Genomic DNA, 22,645 nt, shown 5'->3' with positions numbered 1-22,645 from the left:
ATGTATTTCAATTCCGGGTTGCGCTTGGTGCGAAGAACCGGTAACGACAATTGCCAATAATTAGCTTTTGAGCTTAAAGTATTTAAAGCAGCAAAATACAATTTTGAGCTATGACCAAACGAATATTATAAATAATAAAAATCTAATATGAATAATATATCCATCTTGCTGTGGATTAATCTTAAAAGCTGCTATTTTTGCAAACAAAAACGACGATATCTAGAAATGCTGGTTCAACTTTCAGGACTTGTGATTAGGAAGTGCGTTTCAAGGAGAGCTATCCATTCGATAACATTTAATGGGTGGAATAGATTATTACCGCACAAGCACAAAAAAGTTTCAATTTCGCTCTGTGAATCCCAGTGACCAACCTCACTACCTTGCTAATGATGCAAAACGCCAGGATAGGGCTTTTAAATAAATTTCTCCGTCCGGGAATAAAGGTTTGTAGGCCCATAATAAATCAATTGATATTAAAGAAACATTTGTTTCCAACTGTTCTTGTAGCTGTGGGTGATAGCCTCCAGTATAAGGAAAAACGATCTTTGCAATCGTTTTTTTTTTGTAGAATTACTCTACGAATTCTCACGTGATCATTCCACGATGCGATTTGCCAGCTCAATTATTTGTGAAGCAATGTCCTTCCTCTTCTATATACTTTCCAAAATCTATTGTCAGTAAGTATAGTCTAAGTTAAATTGTGTTTTGTTTCGCAAAGGAATAATTTTGAAAAATTAGGCCACTCTCAATAACTTCCTTTTTTTTTTTTTATAAATGGTAGCCTAGCCCAAGTCCCGTCGACCACTTATACGAAAAAAATGCGGCTACAAACAAATAAATAGTCAAATGAAGTAAAATGTATTTTCGACATGTGCTGCGCTGATTGGATGGCCATAATGTTTTTTTGCTGCTTCTGGCAAATCAAATCGAATTGTTCAACACTAAGCGTAGACCTACCGGTACTTTAGTGGGCTATTTCTCTATGTTTGTGAATAGGATGTTATTGTGCTGCAAGCTTATTGCGTACAGAATTGGAAAATGAACTTGTTTTCTCTCTGTTTCAAGAGCAGTTCTGCATTCAGCGATACCTTTTGATTGATTGATTTGAATCTTTATCCTCGGACTGGGAAAGCTTCTTGCAGAGCTTAATCCTGGCAGTTTCGTTTACTTGTAGAGGCTTGAATTACAGACGCAGGCCTGGTCAACGAGATTGACAGAGTGAAGTTTCCGATTGTTGAAGTCTTGTTGCCGGGAAATTATTCCATACATTAAATGCCGCTGAATGGAAAGCAGTCCTTAACGTGCATTTCTCAAGCGCACACCCCGGGAGTCGAACTAGCGCGGCTTGATCTTGAAGCTTCTTCGTTCCAGAAGTCACGCGCTAACCAACCTATACGTTTAGACAAATAAAATCTAACAACCAAACGGCATTTAACATAATAACATGAAAATAAACTGAAAATTACAAACGTTTTTACTCGGCCATACTCATGTTAGCCCAACTGATGTTCTTCATAAATTAAAATTACCGAGAATAAAGATTCAATCAATCAAAGTAAGGTAGGCTATCAAAATAACAGATATCAGAGGATTGCTGTCATGAAGATAATGCCGTTAACCGTAAGTAGCCCAATTTTATACAGTAGCCTATGAGCAACTCTTTCCGGGCTGCCACTTAGAGTTAGATTACAGGCAACTGAACATATTAATTGCATTTACATTTTCAGCAAACGGTGATGGTTTCAAACATGGAAGATCTGGCTCTAGACTTGCAACCCAACTAAAGCCTGAAGTCATCAATATACAACTTAAAGCAGGTTGTGAGATAGGTTAAGTTAGAAATGATTTTAAGTTAGTTAGTTAAGTTAAAAAAGTTAAGTTAGTTTTTAAGTTAGAAATGAAATGATTTTTCTTTTCAACAATAAGATCGTATGCAAATTTTTTATTTGCATAGTTGTTCAGCAATTTGTAACTAATCAAAGAAAAAATTCCTCTATTTCAGAAGCAAAAACTTTTAACATGACATGACAATTTTGTCTTAGTTTAGATAATTTTTAGTCTATACCATTTAAAAGTTTTATCCCTTATCCAATAAATGCGTTTTGATAAAACTAGCCTTTCCATTGTTAGTTGGCTGTAAATTCATAAAAGCCTATGCAACATGCATGTCGACAACTCAAACAACTTGTCAAGTTCAGATTTACAATGTAGGCAAGGTTTATTATTTAATCCTTGCTTTTTTTTGGACTTTACATGTACCAGTAAACAATGCTACAGTAGCCTACATTTCTTTGCTTGTCATGTTGTGTAACAAGCAAAATTAATGTAACTGGGAAAACGGTGATTGATAATGGCGTGGTAAGCACAACCCCTATTACTGAATCAAGCTCTGCACAGTGCTCAACCGACTAACCTACAGTTTTCTACTATCAAGTAGGCTATCGAGGCACAGATAAGTCACTGATGCCCTTATGTAACTAACTTTTAGGTGATGCAGTAAATGTGGATTTAACTTTTCACCAAAATGAAGATTATCCTGTTGATATGTATTATCTCCTTGATGTCTCCTCGTCCATGAAAGATGATTTGGAAACGCTTCGAAATATCAGCCAACAACTTGGGCAAACAATGCAAAAGATTGCACCAAATTTTAGATTGGGTCTTGGCACATTTGTGGACAAACCGGTTAAACCTTTTGTGTCACCTGATCCTGCCTAGTATGTAACATATGTAATAATAGCCTACTGGTATAGGCAGTGCTGTATTCGAGGGTATACGGCGGTATACGCAGTATACTCTCTGCTTTTTCAAGCAACTATTAGTATACCCTCTGGTTTTCCAAAGAGAGTGCGTACGCTATCCTTAATTCTTGACAACTACTAACTAACTACTTAACCCTTTGAGGACCATTAATAATGTGAGCTGTTTGATGTGTATTAATTGCAATGGACTACCTGTGGCTATCAATTTACCGCTAAAAAATATGTAAGATCCTGGCTGCTAAACCACCGATCAGCTAAAGATATATAGCCGAGCTGACTGCATAGCCAGCTGCATTGCCGAGTGGTGAGAGCCCTCGAACGGCAATCGAAAGGCGCTGGTTGGATACCGCTTACGAGCAAGTGGTGCCGAAGTAGGGGGGAAGGTGCCATTGACTCTTGTGAAGAGCTGTTTGAGACCCTGAAAATCACTCTAGAGAAATATCGTGATTTGGAGTTTGAGAACAATTACAGAAATGCAGTTTCACTTCCGAAAAAATTTGCTGCTAATTTTATCACGCCTTTGTAAGCGCCACGGCAAAGAAGAGTCTCTGAAAGATTGGGTGGAGGCTCGATGGCAGCTACTGAAGACACTCAACTGCATTATAAAATACTTTACAATTAGTTCATGGACAGAGTTCTCTGAACTGACCGAACGGTTTGAAAGTAGCCTGAATTCCGATTCGGCAAAGTGTAAAGAACTTGCATGAATTTTCAAGACCGGCTTTAGTTCCTGAAATGGTCAAAAATTATCCAGAGCTGAATAAAAATCGATGAGTTATCAAATTGATTCATTCAGAAAGGCAACAGGAGCAAAATCTCTGTACGAAGCTAAAAGCGCTTACCAGGCATTGTCTGAGTTGAAAAAACCTTTCTATTCTCAAATACTCCAACCGATTAAGATCCTCTTAGCTTGCCCATACAGTTGTAGCCTAAGCTCTGCTGCTTGTGAGAGGTCGTTTTCCAATCTTCGTAGGTTGAAAACCTGGCTGAGAAATACTTTGGGACAGGAAAGATTGAATGCTAGCATTGTTTGCAACATTCACCAAAATATTCTTAATGATATTGCTAATGAGTTTTCAATGCGCACTACCGTAAGACGCAATATGTTCGGTTGTAACAACTTCTTGTGGTGTGTTTGAAAGTTATTATTTTTGTCATAAATTTGCAGTTGTTCTGTAGCTTCGATTGTTTTCAGTCTCCTTACTAGTGACTTTGTCCTAAAGTGCACTAAGTGTAGGGATTCTAGTGAAGAAGAGGACAAGAAGAAAAGTATAACTTCTGTTTTTTTTTGGAAAAACTAAGTAGTCTATTCATTGGAAGGTCATAAGCTCAAATCCCGCTGGAGGTAGCCTACCAATTTTTCTTTGCTTGTTTCCCCATATCATCCTGAAGTCTTATTTTTTTTCGATATCTTGTTTGCACCTTAGTTTTAGGGTAAGTTGAACAGATTCGGCCGAATTTTTGCGCACTTTTGTGTTTAACCGGAAATAAGGCCAGTTTTATGTGCGTCAGTTTAAACTGACGCTAGGAAGATATAGTTGCAAAATTTCACGTATTTTTTTTTCTGCGTAACACGTTATTCATCAAAATGCAAATGTATTAGAAAGAACATGAAGTCAAAAATCAAACACATTACACTCAAAGTCAGTGTTAATTTGCAACAAATCTAAGCTATCCAAGCACCAGTTCATGTTCAATGACTATTCAAAATGGTAGGCTTTGAAGCATTGCGGATGAAGAGCAACATTGCAAATTTCACAGTAAAATGAAGATGTTCCAGTGCATCCTAGTTTTGCACAGCGACGCTGTTTCCTCTTCACTATCCAATAGTCACCTGAGCTTTGTTTCACATGCTTTCGAGGAGTTGCTCGTGCTCCAGGACATAGGGTAAGTGGAAGTTCCTTCCTATGAAGGTGATAATACGCTTCCACAATTTCTCTTCTAAAGCCAAGTGCATCCATCCGACTCTCTCCACTGTCGAACTTGCGAAGCCGGTATAAGTGAAACGCATTGTTAACTGCGATATCAACACAATTACGTAACAGAGGCCACCGCCATTTCTTGCTTCGTAAATTTATCATGTAGCATGATATGTTTTGATCCATCCGATCAACTCCACCCATGTATCGATTGTAAACCCCAACAACATTTGGCTGGGGAATAGTTATACTCTTTTTCTCTTTCTGACTGAGCGTTTTGCTGTATTCAGGGATTCTTTTCCTACAAACGTTGAAAGAACGTTCACAACTTTGTTGTCTTTCCACCCAACTGCTGCAATATTGGATGACGTTTGAACAGCAACGTTTGATGCACCTCTTTCTAGCTTGTTGACTTCTTCAACAGTTTTTAACGGAGGGTTTTCCATTCGACAGGTTGTAGCAGTCCCTGTTCCAGCAATTGAATTTTCTTTGAGGTGACGTAGTAGTCCTAGAGATGTGAAAAAATTATCCATTACAATATGATAATTTGATCCAGACTGAGCAGGCAAAGACTGTGATAAGTGGGCAACCACTGCAGCACCAAGACCTAAGCCAATGTCTGCATATTCATTCTGCTGCGAATCTTTTCCTGAATAGGGTCGAAATTGGATGCAGTAGCCCAAAGGATTGGCAAGGACCCATAGCTTGTATCCAAATTTGATTGTTTTTCCATGAATATACTGCTTGGCTCAAAATGTATGTGTATGCACAACAATGATGTTATGTAATAAAAACCTGCAAGCAATACACTGGTACGGTATAAAGTATGATATATCCAGTCACTTGTAGGATGAAACAGCAGTTTACAGAACTGCCAGTAGAAGTACCGGTAGGCCTACTGTTCCATTGGTTATAATAATGTTAGCTTGCCAGAACAAATAGCATAGTGGTATTGGAAACCTACACATAAAAAACCAGGGCATGTCTGTCATCATTAGGCCTATCTGACAGCTGATCAGTTTGTTTTGGCACAGGTGCTACTACCAGTATCACATTCAATACCAGCATGACTAAATCATACCTAGCCTGCTAGTTACTTACTGGAGTCATTATACTTTGCTACTTCATGCTCATAATTAACTTAAATCTGATACTGAATAGGTGTAGGATTATTTAAAAACACAACTGAAGTAATTTAAAACCGACAGTTTGAAGAACTCCAGGTTTGCTTCAACAGCACAAAACTGCTATTTACGTTGAAAAAAGCATTCATATCTTCCTAGCGTCAGTTTAAACTGACGGAAGCAGATCGGATGTCAGGAGTCAGTCAAACAACTTTTTTCTACAACTGCAACTTATTTTGGCTGCTGAAGAACCGATTTACCGCGGAAACAATTTTGGAAATTTTTGATTGTCAAATGCGCCCACTAGTGGAAAAAAAATTTAAAAAAAAAAGAAAAAATAATTTTTTACTTATTTTTATTAATAAAATTATATTATGCAATGTCAAAAACATTTCAAAGCGTTTTTTGTGTAGATAGTTCTCTCTTGGGCCGCTGGAAACGGTATTTTGACCTATATGATGTTTTATGTATGAGTGACGTTATTTTTTCTAGCGTCAGATTAAACTGACGCTAGGAAGATATGGGTTAATCTTGCAGCAGTCATTCACAAGAGCACTGGTAACACTTTTATCTCCATGATTTCTTATCTGTATATTATGCTATTGGCAGCTAATTTACCGAGGTCCGGTGATTGTATAGGCTAATAAACTTAATACTGGTACCACTAAAATTGTGTATAAAATATGCATCCCCCCAATGTTCAAAATTGTCAAAAATTTGATAAAATGTAGATTTATCCCCCCCAATCCTCAACTAACTTCGGCACCACTGTTACGAGCATGCGGCTGTGTCTTTGGCAGGACATTTTAAGGCATGCTTGAAGGTGGACACGAAGATTGGCTTCCTTGTCTTCCAGTCCACTTAATCTAAATCTTCAACCACCAGAGTAAGCCTGGATGCAACAACAAGCTAAGAATACGAGATTCCAACTTTGTAAAGAGGTTAAAGATGTAGACTGTTTGAAATATGTTTATAGAAAAATAAACAATTTTGTACCTCTCGTCCTATTTTGATATTGATAATTCATGTTATGGTAGAAATAAAATAAAGATTAGTATTTTGCAAGTTGTGTATTATTTATCATTTTGGCAAATCTGACAGTATACCCTGTTTTTTTTGTTTTTTTACGAATACAGCACTGGGTATAGGCTATTGCTGGTGTATAGGCTATAATACCGTATATGCAGGCTAATAAAAGTATTGATCACCGCAGCCTAATATCATATAGCCTTTGTATTACCCGTGGTAAGAGCAGTAGGGTACCAAATTACTTTTAAGTACCGTAGCCTACAAGCAGTAGATATAAATTTATTTTAGAGTAGGCCTACCTTTACGAAATTCCTGCGATTTTAGCAAGCAAATAGCCAGATATACGACTAGCACTTGGTCACCGCCCTTGACAAGTTATCATTGAAACTGTATATCTAGGTCTTGTGTCAGTAAGTCGTTTGTCGACCAGTTTTAATTACGCTCTTCTCTATTAACACACTTGATAGGCTACTTTGGTTACAGTATAAGTTTATCACCATAGTAGGCTATAGGTACAGGTCTTGGCATACAACGCAGTGTGAGCTTTTGCATAATTTTGTAACCAGATAGATTGCCCAACGGAGTTTTAAAAAAATTACCTTTTATTGTGTATCTTCAGTATTGCAAACCCTTGTGTTCGGTCTCCGTCACGCATCTGTGCTCCAGCATACAGTTTTCGTAACGAATTATCCTTGACATCACGAATAGAAGCGTTTACGGAATCTCTCATGGATACTAAAAATTCGTCTAACGTCGATTATCCAGAAGGATCATTTGATGCCATGATGCAAGCCATTGTATGCCAGGTAACATGCGTTAATGGCTAATGATAGCTTGTACGTTGTACCTGCAATGTAGTTAAAAATATTAGGGGGACACGAGCAACTGTTGAGGGGGCAAATGTTTTAATACTTGAAATAAAGAATGTGTATAAAAATATAGCTAATCAATGCAATGCAATCAATGCAAAATGAATTGACATTAAGTAAAATACGAAAAAAGAGTCATGTTTTCCGAATAGTTGCATTTGAATGCCATTGGCAGAACTAAGCTTACTACTGACGTGCAATAATATCGAGTCCGTTTCCAGGATAAAACTAGCTTCCTTAATGAAATATTGAAGCTTATAGTGAGGAAACTAAGCTTTATTGACTTTGTAGTTATACGTATGTTCATTTTGTTTATTTATTGTTGCATCATCATGAGATTAACGTTAACTATCACTATCATGGTACGTATCATGGTCAATGGTCATGGTATGTAACTAACTATCATGGTACGTATCATGGTCATGGTACGTAACTAACTATCATGGTAGCCTACGTATCATGGTCATGGTAAGTAACTAGCCTAACTATCATGGTACAGTTTTAACAAGTTCTGCAAAGCGTCAATGGTAAAATTTTCTTAAGTTAGGACAAATCTTCAGGTCGTTTCCAAAGATTTTAGGACGTCTTCCATTCAACAATAGTACACCTGCTTCCAGCTCTGAAAATATATTTGGTCTTCTGCGATTTCGGTCACAGTTTATCATCAGCGATCAGTCTACACTGGTAGAAGATAATGAGTCGTTGCTGAATTTCCATGCTGGATGGGAACAGTAAAGCGTTGACTTGATGAACTATAAATATATATCGTTCATTAGGATGGTATTAAATGGAGAGAACAATCGTATCGTCTGCTGGTATTGTCGACGGATGCGATTTTTCATTACGCTGGAGACGGAAAACTTGCTGGCATTGTTCTTCCAAACGACGGAAATTGCTATCTCAACGGAATCGGAGAATATGTGAAAGCAACTGAAATGGCAAGAAGAATTTTTAAATTTCACTAAACTTTTCATAAAATTTTGCATTATTGCGTGTCATAATTTTATTGCAAGGAGCAAGTTTCAGTTTAAGTTTAAGTCAAAACTTTTACTTTAGCCTACCTGCCTATTTCGGTAAAACAGTAGGGTAAAACAGGCTAAGGTTACTTTGATGATAGGATTAATTCACTATATAGTGTTTCAGAAAGTTTCATTTAGAAATTAAGTGCTGCAGATTCATCACATTTAATCTGTTGCAGGACTATCCTTCAATTGGCCACCTTGTGAAAAAAATATCGGAACATAACATACACCCTATCTTTGCAGTCCCTTTAAGTATTGCTAAAACCTATCAAGTAATTATGCATTTTGTCGTCAGCATCAAATGTAGTTACTGGCGGTTGTGAACGTAACCTTCCCTTTAAAACTTGTTTGACGTCATGATAATTGTATCAATAACAATATTATTAGGATTATTTCTGCTTCAACTATCGTGACGTAACACAAGTTTGTTTTCTCAAAGGAAAAGAGGTTAAAAGGTCACAACCCTCCTCCGGCTACACTGCTTGTTGTCGTTATATCACATTATCTTTTACAGTATTCCTAACAGTGGTGAGAAGTATGAAATATTCTGAATTAAGACAAAGCGATTTTCGTGTTGTCAGTTTCGTTCGTGTATTTTAAACCTTCTTAACTTACGTCGGGAGCTCAACAATCAATATTAGTTCAATCCGTTCATCATTTCGAATGGCGAGTCAATGTATTTCTAAGGTTGGGCTCTGATATTGGAACAGATTCTGTTCCTCTATAAGATAAGGTGTTTTTTTGTAGAATAAACGTGATCAGGGGCAAAGTGGTTGAAACGTCTGGTTAGTCTAATCAAAAAATAAACAGCCCAAAATATAAAAACTAAACTCATGTTCAGCAAACGTTTCGAAGACTATATTCTCTTCATCTTTATATATATTTTTTATTTTTTTTTTATTTATTTATTTATTTGCATCAGACTCAAGATGGTCCATATTACACAATCACACATAGCCTAGAAAGTAGAAACAAAGCAGTAGTAGAAATATAGCACTGAAGATAAAGATAATATAGTTTTCGAAACGTTTGCCGAACATAAGTTTAGTTTCTACATTTTGAGCTTTTTGTTTTTTGATTAAATTTTGATTATTTATACACCTTTCTAATCAGGGGCTGCAAAAAATGATACCAGGGTCCGTTGTCGGAATATTGGAACATGGATCAGTAAATATAAAACAATTGATTGAAAACGCCTACAAAGAATTAAAAAAAAACGTAAGCTGTGTGCCTTTTCAGTCTACATATAGCCTACTGAAACAGCTCAATCAGTGAAAAATGACTCCAAGTAAATGAAAACTAACAAGGTCAAGCAGCAATAGTTTACTTCATGTTAACCTTCTCAATCAGTGGCAAAGTGAGGGCTTCCATCGTCCGGATACAAAGATGCTTTTTAAGCTCAATGTGAGGGTCATTTTATTGTTCCGCCCTGCACATTGTTAGCCTACATAAAATGTAAAATCAATTCGCGCCTTTTGATGCTGAGTTCGAGAGCACATGTTCCTTTCGTCTGTTAGGAATGTAAAAATGGTAGGCTACGGTATGAAACAGACGACATTGGAACGACTCAAAAAGAAAAAATTAATGCAAAATGAGAAATTTAATACATTTTAGCTCAACGTAGACTTGATATTATTTTTGTCAAATTAAGCTATGGCGCAGGCCTATATTGTGAATTGGGTATTCATTTTGACTACATTGCTAGACTGTAAACGAGCCACAATTTCCTGACTGTTAGTCTTGAGCAAAAATAGCCAATTTCTTGCAGGTTCTCCTGGAATTGAGTTCATCAGCGGATTTAAAAATAACAAACATGCAATCTCACTGCAAAGGCGGAATTGTTGATGGGCTACAATGCAATAATTTGGAAAGTGGCGACAAGGTAGGTTAGCTGCAAATGATTTTACTGGACAGGTTCACAGTAAGCCACAGACCTATCGCAATGTGTTTAAGTAGAAAGCAAACAATGCTTAAGCAGCATGTTAAGCAATATCATTACTATGTGACTGTGATAATTCAATACGCACTGCTTCGCTATACCATTTAAAGTAATACATTGCTTGTTGACTTCGCGAATTTGAGCTACGATATATAAACACCAGGCTTTGTGAAAATAAAGGTCAGCACCAATAGGTTCTTCTTGGCCTGCGCAGTTATAAACTCTATTTTATTTTTTGCATTGTTTTTACCAAAATTACCATCACATTTTGTATTACCCTGCTTTTTAGATGGTACAAAAATAGGTTTGGACAGGTTACAGCTCAATCATTAGCTTACCGACCATAATATGACCAAAACAGATTCCCTCAGAAAGACAAAAAAAAAATGTTTTTATTAAGAATAGAAAAGTAATTTTGTGTGTGTTTTTATTATGTTGTGTTTCCCCAAACTTGCAGCCAATTCACCCTTCTCCTAATTGCAGGTTAATTTCACCTTTACTCTGTCTGCGGAGGACGATTTTTCAGGACCAGCCTCTATTAGAGTATCTCCTTACGGGTACAATGATGCGGTAACAGTAAATGTTAATCCATTGAAGAAGTGTACCTGCAGTGAGGATGACGATCCTGACAGTTGCTCAGGTTAGTGTCAAAACTATTATAAAAGTTGATAGATTGTAAGAATCTATTTTCGGAGCGGAGAAAGGTTTATTCAAAACTTCATTCTGGCAGTTTTCCATTGTTTGCAGAGGCTTTGCATCGTTGACGTAGGTCATGTCATGAAGGCTGAAGGCGTCAAATTTCCGCTTATTGAATTGTTGTTGTCTGTGAATTCATCCAGCCATTATAGCTCCTAGCTCTATATGGAAAGCTATCTTTGAAATGTATTGCTCTTATGGGCACACGTCGAATGTCGAACATCCGCTACTGATTCTTCCCGTTCGTTTGTTTGCAGAACTCATTGTTCATCTTCCGGGCTTTCGACGCAAACAATCTTTTGACAGTGGTAGTAATTCATATTTTCCAATCGCTCACTAATGATAAAAAGAATTGGTTTTCACAAAATCTAGTTTTATCAGTTCTTCTTTTTTCTTCTTGATCCCCATTTTATTTTTTCACAACTACTGTATTATGATGACTTTTGAAATTGGTCTCAATAACTTACGTGGAATTGTTCTCTTATTACAATAACATTTTAAGCCTTTTTTGGCCGCTGTTCAAAGCTCATATATTTTTTCTTCAATAAACTTCTCGGCTCATTTGTAATCTCACCTCGCTCTTACTTCCTCTGCAATCCAATGCTTCGCGGCCCAAACTCAATCATTTCTCCAAACCCCAAAAAAACAGGCACAAATCGGGCTCCACGCTCAATCCAAGGCCCAAGTTTGGGTTAAGGATCGTGCTTTGAGAAGCGCGTTGGGCTCGGAGTCGAGAGCCTGCATGTTCGACTCCAGCCACCTGCACTTGTTGTTTCTCTGGGCAAGAAACTTTACGATAATTGCCTCTACCCAGTGATCGATTTCGAGTAATGGGTAGTACCAAATTTAAGTCATAAGTAGAGTAGACAATCGGAAACAGACATTGCAGTCGGCTGCAGCGTGGGTCAGGTGTACGTCGGAAGGCATACACCGATGCATAGCGCTCAAGTCCGCTTTCCCGCAATGCAGGATAAAGATAATAAAACAAAAAAATAAAAAAATAAAAAACCACTACATTACCACATATAGCAGTTGAGAGAACGGAAATAGGATAGAAGAAACGGAAGACCGAGAATTGGAAAATCTAATATCCAAACAATACAACAATCTTGGCGTAAACCGAGGTTGGCATCAATCGGTTGGTGACTTGTTTAAACAATGTTTCATTAGATGACTGACGAAAATGTTTCATTATAAGGTCACGTGACTTGTTTAAACAATGTTTCATTAGATGACTAACGAAAATGTTTCATTAAGGTCACGTGACTTGTTTAAACAATGTTTCATTAGATTACTGACGAAAATGTTTCATTAAGGTCACGGCAAATACGAATGCGGAGCCTGCCTTTGTGATTCCGGCTTTATAGGACTGGATTGTTCGTGTGATTTGAACGACAAAACAAAAAACTCAGCATATTATCAAGAATATTGCAGAGACCCGGTATCTGGAGTTTTGTGCAATGACAATGGGGAATGCCATTGTGGAAACTGTATATGCAAGTAAGCTACCTATGAGCTCCATGTTGAGCAGCACATGAACTCTACGCCAATTAACTTCACACCAAGCCTTAGCCATGTGGCCAGAAGTAGGCACCCGCTGCTATTAAAAATCTCTAAAAATGATTCATTTTTTTACTATTTTAAATTGGAAAGTAGCAGAAGTACGACTGAAACAAATGTCTTGCCTCGTCGCTACCTTGGGAAAAAAGTAGCATCGCTACTGCAAGCGCTACTCTAACAAAAATGTGGCTTGGCAATCGCTACCAAAAACGTAGCGCGCTAGTAGCGACGCTACAATAGTAACGCGCTACTGCCCACCTCTGCAATAGCCTATTGAAGTAACAACAGTAGAGTTTTCAGATTTAGGCTGTTTTCATTTGATTTAGCACTACAGCACGTATACATCAATTAACTGCAGACTGTGCACACCGTTTAAATATATACATTGAATATAGTGTTGATACTAGTATGACAGCGAAAGACCACAGGGTCAACGAAGTCAGCTGCCACTCTCATACAAATAAAAAAAAAACTACGAAAAGAAGAGGCAATAACAACAAGTTACAAGAGTACAACAAGAAAATAAAATAAACAAACAAAAATAAACTAAACAAAAATAAATTAAACAAACGTACTAACAATTAAAGTTAAAAATAACAACAGGCAGCGAAGTGGTGATAGGCTAAACAAGATAGTAGGCTAAGTAAAATTTCCACTTTAGCCTAATTCTAGCAGTAGCTTACTTAAATATAAGTTATAGGCCTGTATAATGTATATAAATACTATATAGGTAAAAGTAGGCCTACAGTAAATAAGTTTATCGGCTCTGGGTACTTTTAAAATTTAAAACCTCTGTCTGGTGTGTTGCTAATATACTGATGCGTCTTCTGGGAAGTCAATTTGCTAGTTTTTTGCAAAAGAGAACGATTTTTTAAACAATTTTTACTCGACAATTAAAGTTCTCATAGTGCTTTTCTTATTGTGAGAAATTCTCAACCCACAAAGCGATTATTCATTTCTCGAGTTCCTGTTGAGCAGTGCGCTTCAAACATTTCGCCTCAAGCTAGTGACATCCAGCTAATGTAATACTTTGCTTCTGGATTGCAACATTGCATTTAAAGAATGATTTAACATTCCAAATTCAGTAGCGGGACCTGTTTCATTTTTTAAAGCTAAGTAAGTATGGAAGACTGCTTAAAATTCTTTTTTTCAAAAATGTTTTTCCAGTTTGAGAATAATGATATTTTTCTATTTTGCTAACGTTGGCTTTAACCCTTTGAGGACCATAAACTTTTGAGACATGTTTTATTGAAATATTGATGATTTTTACTACAAGTTTATCACTTTAAAGAGGTATTTGAAAAAAAATTATTTTTTTTTTATTTCAAATAGAAGTTACGCTGTGGTACATATGTGTACCATTGGTCCTTAAGGGTAATGTGTTTAGCATCATTGCTGGTATGGTTTTACACAGTGGCGGCTGGTGCTGTTTGTGAGCAGTGAGGCTGCAATGAATAGTGGAGGGGGGGCGAAGCCCGCCACTGAGTTTGCCGAAGGCGAACGACTTCGCGGGGTGTCTGGGGGGTCTCCTCCCAGAAAAATTGCATTAAAGTTGGTGCGTTCTGAGCATGTTTTTACCCCAAATTTTGAAAAAATGCTTTCAAACTTTGTTGAAAAGTTGATATTCCTAAGCTTTATTTAAAAAAAAACCAACGGTATTGCTTTGGAGACAAACTTTACTAGTATTGAGCTTAGTCTTGACTAGCTTAGCCGTTGCATACAAGGTTCAAGTGATTTTGAGATGCCCTAGGCTGGACTAGCACTTCCTATAACCTGTTGAATACCCTAACTCTACAGATAACACTTCTACATTCATGGCTCATCGCTACTCTGCGAAATAAAAACTAACTTCAAAAAGTCTGTAAAGTTATTTGGTTAGGTGGGACTGTTTTCAGAGGCTCACACGGCGACGACGACGAAAATCATAATTGCTTGTATATACAGTATTGGCATAATTCGCGCCAAATTATTGAAATTTTTCAACCGGAAGTAATGCTATCAGTTAAATTTACCTTTGCATGTAGGTCTAAAATACATTCCTAAAATATTACGTGTTATTTACATTAAAATTTTACAACAACAGTCTTAATTTTTATGTTTTTCCCACATCACTATATCCCTCCATTAGACTAATAGAATTTACCCTTCAGGACCTTTGGTACATATGTGTACCACAAAAGTTTAGCATTGTCTAGCAACATTTTTTTCAATTTTTTTTATGGTTTTACTGATGGGATAAGTCAGATTAATCACTAAAGATTGATGTAGAATAAAAATTATATTTGTTTTACATTTTTTTCTTGTCTTGTTGATCTTTCAAAGTTTACCGCTTCAAACCCTGACGAATTCACCAAACAAAACCAGTTAAAACAAAGCTTAAACAAAATACAATTTCCAAATTTTTTTATTTATAAATAAATTATCTATTTAAGAAACGTTTAGAGACAAATACTTTTTGATAACTACAAGAAAATGATTAGACATCGTGGAAAAAGTTCATGGTACACATATGTACCAACGGTCCTCAAAGGGTTAAACAGATTTCTTTACCCGTAGACTGTGGCACTTTGCAACAACTTGGCCAGTGCCGAGTATTCTAGAAAGAAAATTTAATTTTATTCATTTTGACAGCAGGCAACAATCTCTACAAACGGTTGGAAAATTTTGTAGAAATGAGACTAAAAACTGCGCGCGAGTAAATGGGAATGTTTGCAATGGTGAGTAGGCCAAAGTGAAAGTGAAACAGGTAACTTATTGTAAAATATTTTTATCGACTAAAAAAAAGAAATCTAGTTTCAATTTCAAAAACATGTGAAGCCTTATTTTCTCCTTCCTATTAAGGAAAGAATTTAAATTGTCGTTCCTTATTCTATAAATTTGATAAAGCTTCCTACTGTACAACGCAAATGAGATAGCAATTGACACACATAAATGTGTGACACAATTTTAGGTGGAGAGAGTACTTTTTTAACCATAAACAGACAAAACTGAGCAACAACACAACATTTAACATTATTATAAAAAGAAAAACAAAACAGCAAACGTTTTCGCCCATGCATATAACCCTTATCAATCCTTTAAAACAAAAGCCTATATATTGTTATAACAACAAAAATGTGGTCTAATTTAAACATTTGAGAAACTATTTATTATGCTTAGGCTACATACGAAATGATAGGCTATGCGTGCTGCGTAATCATTTAGTTTTCTTTTCGTATTAACTTCGACTTAACTATCCAGACAAACAAGCTTATTCTTATGCACATCTTTGCAGAACTGGATTTGGACTGAATCTTGATTGAACCTGACATGATGGAAATCTGCCCCAGTTTTCGGCTATCTTGGTTCAGCGTTAAAACGTTTTTTTGTTCGAATTTCAGGCAAGGGAACATGCCAGGGTGAAACTTGCGTTTGTGACAAAGGATGGACTGGAAGTTCTTGTGATTGTACAGTTAATCATAAGACTTGTTCTGAGAAGATAGACGGAAGTCACAATGACACACTTGAATGCAACGGGAATGGTGTTTGCAAATGTGGTGTATGCCACTGCAATGAAACTCAATTTGGAGCCAAGGTTATTGAAGATATTTTATTGATTTATTAAAGATTTCTTTTATTGTTTTCATATATATGTAAAATTATGCTATTCTACAAAAAAATCCTACTACGACTACGCCTATCGACTTGTGTAGCCTAACTGCAATTCTGCATCTGTAAACTGTAATCGCAGTGTACTGTATGTTGATGGGCACAAAACAAACCATGATTTTATAATTGTTCAGGAAAAAAATATGTTTAGACCTATCGTTTGTGAAACCGCGCACCAGCCGTGTTTTACAACATGTTTGGCCAACTCCTTTGTGCAGAGTTTTGGGAATGCTCCTGGGCCTACTATTAGTTAGGCCTACATGCATGCGTCTGACGTAACGGGATTGTTTTGCAATAACACAAAGAATGATACTAAAGAGTGAAGACCATTGCTACTGTACAAAATATAATACTTTGTATTTCTCTTACGACAGCCTTTCATTGTGGGATTTCCTTGCTTTGATGTACAGTAGTTTAATTTAGAATCTTCTAATTGAGTGAAACAAATATTGCGACATGCCAGAAACTCCACGCCAAGTTGTCTCAAATTTTTGGTGAATACAATTTTTCGTTTTGCCATTGACAGTTTAGCTTTAGATTGTTTCTCCACTTTGTTTTAATATTCAGTATCGAGGACAATTATGCGACTGGCAGCCAATACTGGAATGTTCTGTACTGAAAGACTGCATCCAATGCAAAGCATTCGGAAAAGGAAGATACAATAATTCCGATGTTTGTCAAGACAGATGCAAAAACTACAACGTGACCAGGGTGAGAAATTTTAACGTTTATTAAGGTAAACAACATTTTATTAACGTTTAGGCCTATTATCAAGTGCGAAACGGTATTGTAGACTATTGAGAGGAAACCTACCTGTTGATTTGATTGGGCTATCCAGTGTCGTCCTTTTTGGATTTAAAATATCCGAATCCAATCTTGGCATGAAATTTCAATGAAAAACCGTATCCCATCTAGATTTGAAATCAGCATCATCAGCAATTGCTTTCACTATTGTAGGCCTACTATTAAATGTAAAAGTGCATAGGTATTTTTGTAAAAAATATGAGACAAACTAATATAATGATTTCTTTTACATTAGCCCACGTAACGGAGATACTGATGGAAAATTAGTTTTGTTGCATGCACGTGCAGCAGGCAACAATAATCGTATTGAATTGACACTGTATACTATAGGTATAGGCCTACAGACAAAAATTGTCTTCAATGCAATTATGAAAGTACAAAACTTCTTTGGATCCACTCGGTTCAATCGCACCCGAAGATTTCTTCATTTCCGAAATTAACTTTAAAAATTTAAATTCTGAAATGCTATAAGGAACTTATCGTCCAAGCGTTTAAGCTAAGGCATTAGAAGACGTTGTCAAAAACAGAACAAAAAATTCAGTGTGAACATGTCCTAATAAAAATCCGTTAATTTCTTATAGCTTATTCAAAATTTAGATCAATAATAGCTGACTCCGCATGTCTTGTTCTAGCGATTTTAGTGTAGAATACCGTATAGGCTACCGTACTTATCAAAGACGCTCTTTTGAAACCCCATCATTCCAATGCAGGGATACAATGATCCTAATCAGATTGAAACCACATGCCGTTTTTCGGAGATTGATTGCCTCTTTGAAGTTTACTACAAGGAAGTCGAAGGCTTTATTTTAGCCAAAGTCCCCCCTCAGCAAGGTAGGTCTTGCACATTTGTACCCCACAGTTTTTGAAATTTTGTGTTTGGCGTGGAAGCACTTGTAGCATATGATAAAATTATTTTAATGAAGTAGGCTACTGTTAAACGTAGAAAAACTATTTTTGATAGTAAAATTAAGTTTACTTGCACAGGTCAGTAGGCTAGTTCTTGACGGTTCTTAGCTTTACAGTTTCCTAGAACGTTTTCTTTAACTTTTATGTGACCGGACAAAAAATTGTTTTGAATTGGATAAGACATATCTGGGGTCAATCAAAAATTCTCGCCCTCAACTTTTCAGTGCTTAATGCAGGAAACGTATAATAACCATAGGCTAGTCTTGGTGTAGATTTTGTGTGATTTTGGCTCGTGTTATTGTCACTATAGAATTAAATTTTGGCATTTGTTTCGATAATCCGAAAGTATCTGAAAACCAGGAAAGATTTTTCATTTTTTAAACTGAAACCAGGAATTTTTAGGTGATCTGAATTGCATTGAAAACACTTTGGCAATTTACTTTAATTTCTCATAACATTTACATTAGCCTCCAGTCGTTGCAATAGGTCTGCACGCTGGCAAGCATTGAGCGAGTAGGTCGTAATGGTATAAATATATTTTGTATTTCAGATTGCAATCCATTGAAGAATAATTGGACACTGATAATAGTGATGATCTCATTCAGCATTTTGTATGTCCTGGCACCATTTTTAGTCTACTGTTTTGGGAAAATATATACATCAACTCAAGACCGTAAACATTTGATGAAGTTGATAAAAGAAACCCAGAGTGTAGATCAACAAGAGGTTGGAAGTTACTGTATATTAGGTTACGCTGTTTATGCAGCGTACTGCAGTGTACCGGTAGTATTGGGATGGCAAAGATAACAAGCATAAAATTCTCAGTTTTCAGTCAAGCTTTGACGTCTGGATTAAGCTAGTTGTTGAAAAAACACTATCTACCTTTGCCTATGGTGTAAATACAGTGGCCTATGTCAGACACCTTAATAACATAGCAGTTTTATAGTAGAAAAAGGATAATATCAGCTTGTGGACTTTGTTTTTGCTCCTCTTTAGGAACTATTATTATCAAGTCTGAGAAGAATTCAACTTTTGTTAAAGAACCACTTTTTCAACCGAGTAGCCTATAAGTTAGTGGTGCTTTTATGTTATTTCGGGAGTGTCTACATGTTCTTTCACCATCAATAGTAACTGCCAAAATGCTTTCAATTTGAACTCGACAACACGAATTGTCCCGGCGTGAAGCCTGTTATTTGGTCCAAACATAAATGACTCAATAGTAGCCTAAGTCATCTATGGTCCAAACCAGGAGCTTGGTTTCTGGAATTGGCCTTTCGTAATTTTTTTTTTTATTTAATCACGGATTTTTATATATTTTTCAAACCTTTGGGTGATCTTTTGATGACTAACATGTAGCAGAACATTTTCTAAACAGCTTTTTTATCCAGGGGTTGTCAGAAGCTTTTAAATGATGGATTTTGGAAAAAAAAAGTGCTGTTATGAAAAGTGAAATATCTCGAACATTGTAGGAGATAAAATGATAGAAATGAGTGGTATAGGCTAGTTGAGGAATAATTTTAGAAACTTGTTGTGAACACTTTTAACATTATTTCAACCCCTTTCCCCCAAAAAAACACAAACAGCCGACATAGCTTGAAGTCTCCATACAATAAAACAAAGACAAAGAAATCTTTGCTAAAAGTTATATTTTTGTTTTAAACCTTGTGAACCCTAGTACTGTATAAAGAATAAGTTGTTGAAGACGTGGTGCAGGACAATACGTGGAATATGAAGATTTTTACGTGATAAACTTCTTGTGCTTTGAATTCAAAACTGTCACTTTAATGTCCAAAACGAGCAATAACCACAGCAAAGCAGTTTTGCATTCACTTCTGTTTTCATTGATAACAATACCACAACTTTTCAAGCTCTCATTCGTAAAAAAAATTATATCAGTTTGTAGCCTAACACCTTGTCAGTTATCTTCCAACCAATAGATTTATGAACAAATGCAAACGGACTGTTACTATCAATCTTTGTAGGAATGGTAGGCTACATTATGACTTAGCTCTTCGGAGCTTAGTATTTGTTTGGTTTTTACTTTTTATGTGTGATTGTAATATGGACCATCTTGAGCCTAACACAAATAAATAAGTAAACTCCTTTTTAAAAGGGTTTTGAAATTGGTATTTTGGTTCCAAACTGTCCTACCGATCAAAAAGTCAGTTTTCTTTATATGTGTAGCTTCCCTCTGAAAGCATTTGTATAAAATAATCTATTGTGACCGAAAAATTAAAGCGTAGAGCTCGGGCTTGTTTGTGAAAAGCATACGGTATTTGATTTGCTGTTTTATTTCAACTTAATTAATACAAAACTTGTAGGCTATACCGGTACACTTTATTGATAACTATAATAAGTTAATCAAGACTAGCTTAAGCTTCAGTAGGCTAACATTTATTTCAGTTGTGTACTGTACGACTGTAGAAAGGAGCGTTCTTCTTGACTGTCCGCTCAAGACCGTGTAATGTGTATGGCCTATAGGCCTAGGCTATACTCACCATGGCATGAATTAATGGTTCGATACTGATAAGCCTAGCCTGATGAGCGAAACTCATGTCTATCCCTGCCAATTCTTGCTACAATCGTCGGTCTAGGAACTTATTTTAATCGTGTTTAATACTTTCAGGAAGAATTTCCATCACAAGAGTATTTGTATACTATACGGTACTTGGAAAATGACTTCTGAGTGGAACAAAAGTTAAAGATTTCGTAATCAGAACATCTGAAATTTGACGAGAATTCAATCAAGCTTAGCCTACATTACTTGGAGATGTGATTTTTGGATTCTGTTCAACATGTAAAATAGGGCCTACAATATGATGTCAAATTAATATTTAAATGATCGAGCCTTTGCAAAGATTGTAAGCCTACGTTGTTGTACCATAAATTGGGAAGTGTGGACCCAAGGACATGAAAACCAATCGGACAGCTGCGTTTTTCTGTCTTTTTTTCGCATCAATACTTCTGTTACGTAATCCATGTACTTCACTCTATTGTATAAATACCAAAAACCAGACCGCACGTGTATTTATGACGGACCCGCAAAGATTGCAGATAAGCTATAACCTATAGGCTACTGTAATCTGTGATGCAAAATGTGTTTTTCGTACCGGTACCTCAAAGTAAAAAAAGACCGGGGTGGTTTTATTAAATTTATAGATAGACCAAGAAAAAGATTCAGGACCTTTGGTGTTTTAAGTGTATCAAGTAGCCTAGGCTATGCCTAACTTTTGCCCGAGGCAATGACAGTTGAATTAGTTGTATTTTAGATTGCCGATGTTTTACAAATAATTCAAAAATCGCTGTCAGGAGGCTTTGAAAAGTGCCAGAAAAGTCCGGTTTGCAAAATATATGATTTTTACAGCTGTATAAATCCTCATCACAACAATCAAAAAAAGGCAAAAGACATTTATCGGGCATGTTTACCACAAACGCGGAATTGAACATTCGGTAATGATGGGGCGACTTCCTGATCAGCGTCATCGGGAGCGTCCACGTTTGGAAATCTTCAAAAATCTTTCAACATGTGTTCCAGACAATGGTTCACCTAATCAAACGTCATATAAAAAACCGTTCAAGTCTACTGAATATTACGTCATGGAAGTTGCTAGAAAATGTGCCAAAATTGCACCATCGTTCATAAGACTTGTGTCAAACCTGTTTGGACCTGTTTGGGCCTGTTTCAGTTTGAAACCTGTTTAAACAGGAAATATTATATCAGCTTTAAACACCTGTTTGAATGACTTCATAATTGTCTTTCATTATTGCGTCACAGTACTGCATATGTGAGTTTGAGATATTGCTATCTATTCTGGTCATTCGTAAAATGATTGTTTGAAAGTTGGCCGCACATTTAACTGTTTGCTTAGTGCTTGCTAACTGGACAAAAGTTCCGTCTTTTATCCAAGTAATCTGTATCGTAGTGACAGTTTTTAGAGGTGTACGGCGTTGCATCTCGATTTCGATAGCCGCGGGCTAATTTTACAGGAATACACTTATTGAATAGACGTTTCAAGGAGTGTTTCTTTTTCGGTCGATACATACAGACGAACGGATTCGGGAATCTTATGTTACAATTTTCCCACGAAGAGATTATGGTTTACCGCTGTGACCATAAAAAATAAAAGACGAAGTTGTTGGTTTGGTAGGCTACAGAAGCAAAGAAATAATAAAAGAAGATCTTATTGGTTGGTAGTCTACAGAAGCAAAGAAAATTAAAGACATTTCTTCTCGGTAGGCAACTGAAGAACTTTAAGCTAAAAAGTAAAGACATTTCTTCTCAGTTTGGTACTGAAGAAAAATTACTTTGACATCCATTGGCAAGAAAGAAGATTAAAGACAATCCATCTGTGCTTGAAGATTCAAGT

At 36.4% G+C, this 22,645-nt stretch overlaps 1 protein-coding gene across 1 annotated transcript; it reads left to right on the top strand.

The window, feature by feature from the left end:
• LOC145787929 (integrin beta-1-B-like) lies at positions 1-22,279 on the top strand. The gene is made up of 16 exons (XM_082599768.1): positions 1-40; positions 1,728-1,817; positions 2,489-2,717; positions 7,454-7,640; positions 8,480-8,641; positions 8,902-8,997; positions 9,839-9,943; positions 10,494-10,607; positions 11,148-11,304; positions 12,677-12,860; positions 15,552-15,637; positions 16,301-16,494; positions 17,136-17,279; positions 18,083-18,203; positions 18,829-19,004; positions 20,905-22,279. The coding sequence occupies exons 1-16, from the start codon at positions 1-3 to the stop codon at positions 20,962-20,964; spliced, it is 2,145 nt and encodes a 714-aa protein (XP_082455894.1). The 3' UTR covers positions 20,965-22,279.
• The last annotated feature ends 366 nt before the right edge of the window (positions 22,280-22,645 follow it).

The sequence above is a fragment of the Aplidium turbinatum genome, chromosome 18 (genome assembly GCF_918807975.1).
Source record: "Aplidium turbinatum chromosome 18, kaAplTurb1.1, whole genome shotgun sequence".
Lineage (NCBI taxonomy): Eukaryota > Metazoa > Chordata > Ascidiacea > Aplousobranchia > Polyclinidae > Aplidium > Aplidium turbinatum.
This window is presented reverse-complemented; position numbering and strand designations above follow the sequence as displayed.